General features: G+C 33.2%; 1 protein-coding gene and 1 pseudogene across 1 annotated transcript; both read right to left on the reverse strand.

The window, feature by feature from the left end:
• Window positions 1-1,914: 1,914 nt before the first annotated feature.
• Window positions 1,915-2,915, reverse strand: LOC146951493 (WUSCHEL-related homeobox 13 pseudogene; annotated as a pseudogene).
• A 1,800-nt stretch (window positions 2,916-4,715) lies between these two features.
• Window positions 4,716-10,349, reverse strand: LOC146951494 (Phox (PX) domain-containing protein). Its single transcript, XM_085747475.1, has 9 exons — window positions 9,962-10,349; window positions 9,789-9,887; window positions 9,110-9,196; window positions 8,853-8,961; window positions 8,076-8,734; window positions 6,548-6,712; window positions 6,225-6,467; window positions 5,725-5,940; window positions 4,716-5,210 (listed from the first exon to the last, which is right to left on the reverse strand). Exons 1-9 carry the CDS (start codon window positions 10,265-10,267, stop codon window positions 4,968-4,970), a joined length of 2,127 nt encoding a protein of 708 aa, XP_085603601.1. The 5' UTR covers window positions 10,268-10,349; the 3' UTR covers window positions 4,716-4,967.
• Between the last annotated feature and the right edge of the window lie 902 nt (window positions 10,350-11,251).

Genomic DNA, 11,251 nt, shown 5'->3' on the forward strand with positions numbered 1-11,251 from the left:
TTAAATAGATGATGGAATGTATACAATGTTAGACATGCAGGTTTCTATTCATCGATTAAAAGAACCCTGAAATGCAAGCGGACTTTTAGATTTCGAGTTAGAAATCGAACTTTAGCCCCTTGCTTAATAGGTATTTCGTATTTGGTCCATGTCATAGAGATTCGACAAAGTTTTACGTTGGCTGTCGAGGCCTAACACAACCCTCTCCATTTTACCCGGGCTTGGGACCGGCCTTGGCAGGATTACACACCCCCTTGCTTAATAGGTATAAATTTCTTAAATTCAAACGGTTTTTATTTTTTTTTGTATGTTTTAGATTTTTTTGGCAAGGAATTATGAAGAAAATTTGGAGTCACATCATATACGGTAAATTCTCTACTTTTGTTTTTTATTTTGTTTCAATTTTTGTCATTGATCTTCTATATTTTGTCACATCATATAAGGCGTTGAATGTCCTGTAGTATGGCTATTATACACGACTGTACTTTGCTAATTAATTTCTGCATTATGGTTATGGAAGTATACTGGCATGGAGAGCTCATTGAGTTTGGGAGATTTTTTAGTGTGATACTTACTTCTTTGTCAAACTTTAGATTACCAGAGTCTTCTTTGTCAACCAATTTTAGACAATTTTCACGACAACTTTTGAAGTGATTAACACAATATTAAATAGATAGTTTTGACATCTAGTATATTGATTAATCATCTATTGAACATATAACCACTTATTTGAACTACTTCAATCATCTAGATTGTTGTCGCAAAATTTATCAAATTTTAGTTGTTTAAATAACACAATCGCAAACAAAAAAGACCCGCATCACATAATGTAGTCATGAATCACAAGTAAAATATGCAACTACTGTCTACTGCCAGGTAAAGTTCAATTTTCTTTTCTCATTAAAACTAGTCCAAAAACACGCTACCAATTTTGTACTTGTAGCTAATCATAACAGTCAGAAGTAACCCCAAATGTCAACCTTCTGTGTTGTGTTCTCCTGCAGGTTCATATGCATGGTTACTCCTCAGGTGCTTTCATTTTTCCAGTAAGATAATTGCTACTCCCTGCGAAAAGTAATATGTGGTGCAACAAAAATCTTGATTGTAAAATTTTATAATAAAGAGAGGCTCAAATACTCGAAGCTAGATTACTTTTCGTTTTCTTTTATCATCAAAGAAAAATTCTTTTATTAGGTGACGGTAAGTACAAGTGGTACTAAACTCACCAATACAATGAAGTATAAATAATACTCAACTCAACCAAAAGAAGAGAGGAAACAAATCAAAGTACACCTCGTAATTGCAAGAGCGAAAAATCTATCTCAAAATACAATCTAAAAAGTTAACAAACCACTCATAATACAAACACAGTGATCCAAATGCTAAAAAATTCTTGCAATACATGGATTTTTTATTTTTATTTTTTGTAAAAAATAGTAGCTTCTTGTAACATCTCAATATTTTCATAAGCTCACTCATTTTTAATTTTCCATGGAATATTTAAAAATTTATAAAATAAAAAAAATTGGAAGTTAAAACCATGAATATTTTTTAATTGACAAGTTCTAATAAATAAGAAACTAATCTAAATTGTACCAAATTAAATTACAAGACTCCACACTGGCTCATTAAGCTTGAGCAATACGTCAAGGTAACATAATAATATTATATAAAAAGGACTCAATTACATAATAATATTATAAAAAATACTCAGTTGAGTAAATAATAATTTTAGTCCTAGAATGTGTCAAAATAGTCTTTTTTAATGTATCAATTTTTTAAAAAATACCTCTGAATGTGTCTTTCTTTAATGTGTTTTGACCCTCGAGCGTACCTTTTGTTAGTTAGCTTGATCCTAGAATGTCTCTTCCATTAGTTAATTTAGTCAAAGATATTACTAACAAAAGTAATACTATGAATGTTTGTGTCATTTCAGTATATTTTGATATATTATAGTGACACTGTCTAACACATCAAGGGACTAAAATGATGTTTTGCTCAATTCAACTTCTTTTTGAAGTCAACTTTGAGCAAGGCATAATTAAGCTTACCTTAGAGGGACTATTAACTTGCAAATCCCTTCATTCAACCCCTCAAGAAAAAAAAATTGCAAATCCCTACATTCTTAAAATACTAATCTCACATAAAAACATAGAAACATACAAAAAAAATAGAAACATACAAAAAAACATAGAAACATGTAACGGAAGAAGGAACAATATAAGCTACTCTTTAGTTGGATAGCATACCATCAAAAGCCAGTTGAGACGCACAAAACTCATCGATCTTCTTATCATCAGAATCAACCTCGGTCTCCACTTCTGATTCAACATTAACCCTACTCCGATGCTTTCTCTTGTACCTAGCACGTCTGTTCTGAAACCAATTATATACATTGGTCTCCGAAATTTGTCCGTGCTTGGCTAAATCAACAACAATCTCCTTTATCTTTTCCTTGCTTGGAGACTCCGTCTCAGCTTCAAATATTCGCTCCATAGTTTGAAGTTGTACAGGTGTTGGTGCCCAACGATGCCTTGAATTCATATCTAGTCCGATAAAAAGAAAGTGTAACTGAATTTAGGTATTCTATAACTGAATAAAATAACAATCTGGAGTATGACCTAATTAAATGTGATCATGATGTAGTGAGAGAGTGATGTGATACTATAACCCTTAACTTTTTTGTTTTGTTTTGAAGAAGCTAAATTAACCCACCTAAATTGACACCAGAGAGAACCGAACCTGAGACGCTATAACCCTAAACTTACTAGTGCGATTTTGGTTTTTATGCATTTGAAGGAGTTGTTCAGAGATGACAGCATAAACTGCAATTTGTTTTCGGAGAGTTTCGACTTGTTCATCGGTCATCACATTTACGTTCTGATTCAAATCATTCATCTGCAACTCCATCAAGTTCTCCATGCCTTTCTCTAACAAATAAATAAATAAATGAACAAACAGATAACATAGGTGTTTTTTATTTTTACTTTAACAGATATGAAGCAAAAAAACCAAAAGAAATAGGCAAATAGAAAGCAAGATGCGATGAATCATTCATTCATGAAAAGAAAAAAAATACAAGAGAGTAGTTGAATTGATCCACCGTTGATTCACCACTCTCTTCAGAATTGAAATTCGAAATCAGAATCAATTTAGAAAAATTAAAGAATTAAAGTGATCGGTGGAGAGAAAAACCGTTGATGTTAGCAGTTGGAGCAACTGTATTTTGTGCCGGGACAAAACGACAAACTAGGGTTTGTCATATATATTCTTTGAAAGTGGTAGGGTTTATTAATGGTATGAAGCATACATAAATGTCTTTAATTAACAAGTTACATTTCCCTCAAAAAAAAATCAACAAGTTACATCTATTTAATTTGATCTAATGGTGAGATTTATTGATCAAATTGTGGAAACTAACTTATGCAACATTTGTCTCACTTGTGCATCAAGTTTTTATTTAATTAGGTTCGTCTGATAGGACTAAAAACTTTTTTTAATAACATATAGTATGACATTTTGAGCTAAAAAAGAAAGAAAAACCATAGTCTTCTCTATTTAAAGAAAAAAATTGCAGTCTAACATTGGTTTGACATAACCTAGGTCGTAGGTTCATATTGATTGATTTGACCTATTCTTACTCATATTCACAAGATGGCTACGGTGACTACATATACAACTAATATTCAAACTTTTGATATTATTCCAATTTGTATTAATGATGTTATTATTAATGAAATGATATGAGTTTACATGTCTAAAAAAATTACATAGGCTAAAATGTACTTTTTATCCTTTTATCTTTTAATCAAGATTTGTTAGTCATTTATTTTTGCAAAGTTATACAAATTCTTCCTTCTGTTAAGCGGGAGCGGAGTTGATTGATATTTAACAGTCGGAGTTGATATTTAACAACAATATGTGGCGTCTATGACACATGTCAAAATATTGATGATGTGACCGTATTTCATTTTCAAAATCCCTAATTTGAGTTGGAATCATACTCTTTCCCCGCAATATATCCATTAAATTTCTAGATTAAATTTCTAGAAAAATGACAAATAATTCTTTAAATCCCAAGTCAAATTCAAACATTCTTCATAAAAAATGTATTATTTGAACCCAGTTCAAACTTTAATTCCATAGTTACATATTACCATATTTTTCTAACCAGATTATATTCCATTTGTTGCACATTTCCATATGCAAAGAGGGCTGCAAGCATAATGAACTTGGTGTGAGTGATTATATAGGATTGAACAATCCTCTCTTTTGAGCCATAGTTTTGAGGTGGAGTAGGTTCAATTTGTATCAATAATTGATTTCAATAGACAGGGAGGGCTTCATGAACCCAACTTGGAGTCTCACACATCGTAATGAATCTGGTGGGAGGTCTTGTATAAGACGTAGAAATGATACCCTTTGAGTCATGGTTTTAACGTGGATTTGTGTTTGATTTTGATTCAGGTGCTTCCACCCTTTTCAGTAAAGATGTATAGTATGTACTATGCAGCAATCACACTAAGCACAGATGATTTCTCCTCTCCCCCAAGATTTCTCAAAACATGTGATTTGTCTTGATTACACATTCCGGACGTGCAAAATACACTATTTTACATGTCCAAATTGTATAGTCTGGATAAATCACTAGTTTTTTTAATAAATGTTTGGGGGAGAAGAGAAACTATCTAAATCACAATGTTTGCAACACTCAGTTGGTACAGTACGTAGCAATCATATTAATCACAATAATCAGTTTGAAGAAACAAACATCATGGTTGGCTTGCTTGCTAAATGTGATTATTGGCTTTATGATTGAGACATTATGATTCGCACAGAATTCTATTCCGGCAATTTAACTATACCCGATCATAAATATAATATTAACAGAAGCAACCTAGTAGCTCTAAAAAAAAAAAAGTAACCTAGTAACATACGGGTACATACAGTACATAGTATTGAATATGTTATCTCTCTAAGAACTTGCTTAGAAAAGTTTTTTGCAAATGGATTTCATCTTCCTCATTCTCCTCGGATTTGAGAGCACGGCGGATAACAGAATTGACTTGTTTCCTTAAACTGGCATTGTCTACAAAAATATTAGCCAGCATTTTCCTTAATTCTTCATTAGTTGTCCCAGTATCATCTGTAGTTGTATATCCTTCCGCAGCATCCACAACATTTTCTACATCTTGTGCCAAGAGCTGTGCCTGATCCCATATATTTGCAGATATAAAAAACTGTGAGTAAAGAGGACACCATATAGAAGGCTAAGGGGCAGCAAGCAGTAAAACATGGTACAACCCAAATGATAATTGCTAGGTGAAATTTCAGAATCTTGTCATAGGAAAATTGGAGTGTGTCTGGCTTTTTAATGAAAAAACTCAAATTTGACAGGACTAATGAAACACACAAATTATCATAGATTCATGCGGACAACAAAATTGAATCTAAGCCCTACATCAATTGTGTTACTCTGGAAAATCTGTCCTTTTGCATGGTTCTAGTGAAAACAGATGCCAATGAAAATAATAAATTGTTAAAAGAACAGAGTGTAATATCCAAAATAGGAGTTCTAAAATAAGTAGAATAGGGGCCGTTATAGATTGTAAAGGCAGCTTGTAAATTTGCGGACATTTAAAGTGTCCCGAGAAAGTAAAGATTAAAACTAATTCTGACGCCAAGTGCCCCGAAAAATATTTTTCGCACAAAAAAGTTTCATACCTCTGCAAGCAAGAGACCAATCCGATTATCTGATGTTGCTAACAAATCCAAAGCATCAGATGGTGAAGTATCAACATTTAGTTTATCTTCCTCTTCAACAAGAAAATTTACACTGCACTCTTGAAGCCTCTTCTGAAGGATTGCACACTCATGCAACAACTTTGCATTAGCATCATGTGAAAGCTGAATTCTTTCCTTTTCCTTCTGAAGAGTTCTCTGAATAATTTACAGTGAAACAAAAACATGAAGTTAATCGGATTTTCAAATTTTTAGGACACCTAAAAACAGAAAATCTAAACCATTTTTTCCTTTAGTAGAAGGATCAAGAATAAGAAGAAATATCAATTTGTGTGAAAAAATACATGTAAATAAGATTCTAGAAATAACTTAAACACGTAGTCAGATGGAACCAGTCAAATTACTTTCCCAGTCTAGTTTAGATAAATGTCTAAAATTATTAGTTCATAGTTGTAACATATAAGAACCAGAAAGGACCATACCTCCACATCTACTTTTTCCTCCATCAATTCGCTGAGCTGTTGCTTTAGTTCTAACTGAGAGCTTCTGAGGGATTTCACTTCCTTTATTAGCAACTTCATATCTGTCTTTGATTTCATCTCAAACTCATCATGATGTTTCTGCAAATGCTTAAGTTGTTCTCTAGCCACATCTAGCTCTTGCTGCAACATTTGCTTCTCCTGAACAACGGATGCTTTTGTAGATTCCGCTAGCAACCTTTCATCCTAAATCATTATAATTTTTCACTATAGGCCACCAAAATGTGAAAAGAGATGTTAATTGAACTTATTAAGCACAAACAGACCTCTTCAAACTTCAATTTCATTTCCGTCTCGAGGCACTTCCTCCGAAGTTCCTCCATATCCCACTGCATTTGTGTAAACCTTTCCTTTTCGGTTAAAACAGCCTGCTGCATGTTTTCTCTGCAGTTCAGTTGAGTTGTTTCAAGTTCAACTTCCAAATCTTTGACCTACAAGTAAAACATAATATTTGAACATGTGAACATATAAATTTCAATAAGATTTCATTACTTCTTTTACTTTTCCATCATTGAGATTAAACTTGTTTTGACATAATGAACATATCTGTGAACAGTAACTAGTAACATCTACAAATGAATTAGAAGAAGCGGATAACTATACTTTTATTAATGAACACCCTCCTCTCTTGCAAAAACAGATACAATCAATTATTGGAAGGTGAAAGATCTACACAGAAACTCAATTCAGTGCTGAAAATGATAAGTTTCAGCACGCAAGAGGACTTGATAGTAATTATCTAACAATTGCAGAAAAACATTTTAATGAGTAACCATTTCATATTCATAATGTGGGGCATCCTTGAACACATTCATCAGTTACCCTTTCCTCCTCGAACTTGAACATATGACAATATTATGGTTTGTACAATCTCATTTTTTTTACTAAATGCATATATTTACCTATAATACCATATTTAGCCCTTAAAATGAAAATATTTTGAACATTACAGATTCAGTTCTTAATCTTTCAGAACTAAATTTTTTCATTTTTGTCAAATGCAGAGAAAACAGGATAAGAAGCCTTATGTATAGCTGAATCCCGCATGTGATACTGTGAACTTCTTGTATGGAAAAACAGCTAAGTAGCTAACAACAACCATTTTGAAACACCTAATATACCTATGGACAATAACAAAATTTTCAACTGATCTACTCATAACATGCATAATCCTCCAAAAGCCTGAGCTAGTTCTGTACACAACAAACTTATTCAATGAACTTCAAATATAAGAACAGCAGAGCAACCTAAGAACTTCACAAGTTCGCACTATTCACTTGTTTACCATTAACTGAGCACTGACTTAGAAATTTGATCCATAATGAACCATGAAAGTCTGATCCAAAATGAACCAATACCATGAATGATACTGTGACCACTAAATGACAGTTTCATGAATTTATGTACAGTCCTGCTACAAATGAGTATCTGTATGATACATCATACAGACTACAGGGTATTAACAATTATTAAATTTGGCTTCCTGATGGTAATTTATTGAATGCGAACATCAGGTACATAATTAAATCTATGGCATTAATTTGATGTATAAAGAACTGAAAAATCATACTTTGCCAAGGAAAAACACCATACAGCTTATGCAGATTTAACTTAACTTCATTTACTGAAGCCAATAAAAGTTAGAGGCAAATGAAAATTAACAACTAACATTGGCCATTTAAAAAAAAACAGAGAGAGAGAGAGAGAGAGAGAGAGAGAGAGAGAGAGAGGCAAATGAAAACTTGTATTTCAGAATTTAGAAATAACTAAAAATCTTAAACACATATTTGATACCTTTGTCACAAGATATTGTCTTGCAGCCATTTCTTGATTCAATCTTGCTACAAGATCTTCAACATCCGTTTTTGCCGTGGCTAGTCTCTGCTTCTGGGTATTAATAATTCTGTTCAACTTGTGTCGCTCATCCAATGGAAAAGTCAATAACAAATCTGAGTTTCCAGAGGATACATGGCTCCCAGGAAGGTCATGCAAAACATCCTGAAGCAAAGTTGACACAGCTGAGCTCGACGTTAAGTCACTTCCAATGTTTTCTGTTGACGGTCTTTTGACATGAGCATTAGCTGGTGTGAAGTCGGCTCCATCTAGGCGAAGAGCTATAGTATCACCAGAATTCTCAGCGACCTTGTCTGTACTATTATCCTCATTAGTAAAGTCTTGGCTGGATGCAGCATGATCAACACTTGTTTCAGTTGGATGAATTAAGTCACGCCCCGATGTTAAGCTGTCCGCAATATGATCAGAACTTTCATATTTTTCATGCCTCGGTGTTCCCAGCTCAGAAACCTCAGAAGGGGTATCATCACCAGAAACAGATGCAGCAGATGAACCTCGAGCTTTAACATAACCATGTGAATCATCTTGGATCCTATGTGATGGTGTAGTACCACCAGACGTCTGTTCATCTGAAATAGGCTGATTCGTATCGTGAAATGCTGAAAATAACAGAAACAGAAAGACATTAAACGTATGTTGAATATCATAAAGGACTGTTGTTAGTCCTTTCTTCAGACGCAAAATGAAGAAACGTTGTTGTTCATGTAGAAAGCATACATGCTCTGGCAGCAGCTTCTAACTCAAGAAAAATTGCTGCTGGTGCACTTCTCGATACAGAAATATCGGATAACAATTTTTTCATCCAATCCTCTAATAAACGCCGTCGCTGAAGGGAAAAAAACAATTTGTCAGTTTCAAGCTTCTCATTAGTCCTTTGAAAAAATGAAAAGAAAAAAAGAAGTTACTGATGAAGCTAAAAAAATAAGCACAAAACAATCACTACAAGAAGCAAAAGATGAAAAGAGGTAATGTACCTCTTCCAAAAGAGCTTCACTTTTAATTCTCAATATCTTTTTCGGTGGTGGCGAAGGCAGGTATTTCATGGGAAATTCCTTTTTCAGCTGAAAAAAAAATACAAAAACAAGGTGAATAAACTCCTAAATAAAAAAATAAAAAACTTATACAAAACAAGAAATATGAAAGAAAAAAAAATGACTATCTAAAAATAACAGTTTAATTTTATCAAAAAAAAATAAAAAATAACAGTTTAATATTGTATCATAAAAGACATGTTTGGATAAACAACTAAACTTGTAACATATAGCATAAGCCCTTATCAACATACGTGCGTATAAGCTATTTTTATAACAAAATATAAAATAAAGTTAATCTTTTTCTATATAAGCTGTTTTGATAAGTTATCTTGGAGAGGTTATAGAAATAAGCAACAAACAGCTTATGAACGTGTCATAAACTGTTTTCATAAGTTCTCCCAAATAGTCTCACAAGTAATAATGACCCTGTTTGGATCAGCTTATAGCACAAGCACTTACCATGATAAGCGCTTATATATAAGTGTTTGTAGAAATTATGAAAATAAGGTGAAAAAGCATATGAATTCTATGTTTTTTATATAAATAAAATGTCCTAAACAGTCTTACAAAACACTTATGCAAGTGAATTGATAGTAGATTTGAATTGAAACTGACTGACTTGAGAAAACAAGTGGAGAAAATCGCTGAATCTGCGCAATATGATTCTAGTAGTGGTAATAGCTTGAGGGGATCGAACACCAACTTGAATCCTGTAAAACTATAATGATAATAACAAATTAATTGTAATGAAAAAAAAAAAGGAAAAATGAAAAAATTAGTTTAGTTTAGTACCACGACGGGATCAGAAGAAGAAGAAGAAGGAGAGGATTGAGGAACAAGAAGCCAAGAAGGAATGGTGGAAGAGAAAGTCCAAGAAGAAGAAGAGGTGTGGGGCCAGAGAGTGGCGGGACCGTTCCAATTAGGTGGTGGTGGACTCCAATCCATACCAAGAGGAAGAGGAGAAGGTGTTTGAGAAACGGCGTCGTTTCCGAGTGGACTGAGATAGTTATAATCATCATCTTCTTGTTCAGGATATGGGTAAGTAGTGTAGCTGATATCGTTCATCAAAGGTGATAAATCATATGCGTATGGATGCATTTTCCAACACTCACATCGCCGTTTTTCTTTTCTTTTCTTTTCTTATGTTTTCTTTTTCACCTTTTATATCATCATCAATCATAAATTGGCTGTGCACGGGTAGGTAATATAGGTTGAATTTTAATCATTTCTTTTATCTTGGAATGTGTGCCAGTTGAATTGCTTATTGCTAAAAAATATTTTGTAAATTAAATTAAAAAACAAAAAACAATAACGTCCTTACTAGTAAATAAAATAGGCCACATTATTTGTTTGTTGTCTCATAAAACTTATCTTAAAGTTTGGTAATCTCGAAAGTGAAGATTTACAATAATTTAGAATAGCTTCTAATTTAAAATTGATTGGAGATGTCCTAAACCACTTGCTTACAATCAACTTATACGAACACCATTGTTAAAACTCGTTTTCTATGCCAAATTATCACCTCTTTTAGACAACACACTTATGCTTTTTGTGGTTCTGAAATTCCTTGGAATAACCAAGTTGTTTTGGATGTTATGTACTCGTGGTTTTCTCCCCTCAAACACATTCATATGTTGCAACACCTTTGTTACTTGAAAATGGTCGTGTTAGTCTCACCCAAGGCTAATTTTCTCCATCGAATAATGTTGTTGTTGTGTCACATTGTTCCTATGTCAGTGACTGAGCCTAAGCCAAACTCCATATGATTTTGTTTTGCATCTACATGTTGTCATTGCTATAAGGATTCACACACCAACCAAATTGAGATTGTAGGTCGCGTCTCCACGTCATCTCATAGCTTCTTGTTCCTGCTCTTTCGGACACATCACATAGTCATAACAAACATATGTAGATTATCATGAGATAACAAATCTAGTCATTGGAAAAAAAATCGTATGTGTAAGTATGCATTTTCTCTCAAGATCAGACACTGAACTCTCACAAACAACAAACATTGAACGTTGATGTTTTCTTTCTTCACTTCTTTTCACAAATGGTGTTAGTTGGAATTTCATTTTATTT

The sequence above is a fragment of the Medicago sativa genome, chromosome 2 (assembly GCF_051527215.1).
Source record: "Medicago sativa cultivar Bolivia chromosome 2, Bolivia_mono, whole genome shotgun sequence".
NCBI lineage: Eukaryota > Viridiplantae > Streptophyta > Magnoliopsida > Fabales > Fabaceae > Medicago > Medicago sativa.

What these genes read in the sequence shown, in the direction of transcription:
- LOC146951494 (XM_085747475.1), bottom strand. Translation starts at nt 10,267, where the DNA reads ATGCATCCATACGCATATGATTTATCACCTTTGATGAACGATATCAGC. An exon ending in AGGAAAAAGTAGATGTGGAG is followed by an intron (nt 5,941 to 6,224) that starts GTATGGTCCTTT and finishes TAAATTATTCAG; the next exon opens with AGAACTCTTCAGAAGGAAAA. An exon ending in TTGGTCTCTTGCTTGCAGAG is followed by an intron (nt 5,211 to 5,724) that starts GTATGAAACTTT and finishes ATATGGGATCAG; the next exon opens with GCACAGCTCTTGGCACAAGA.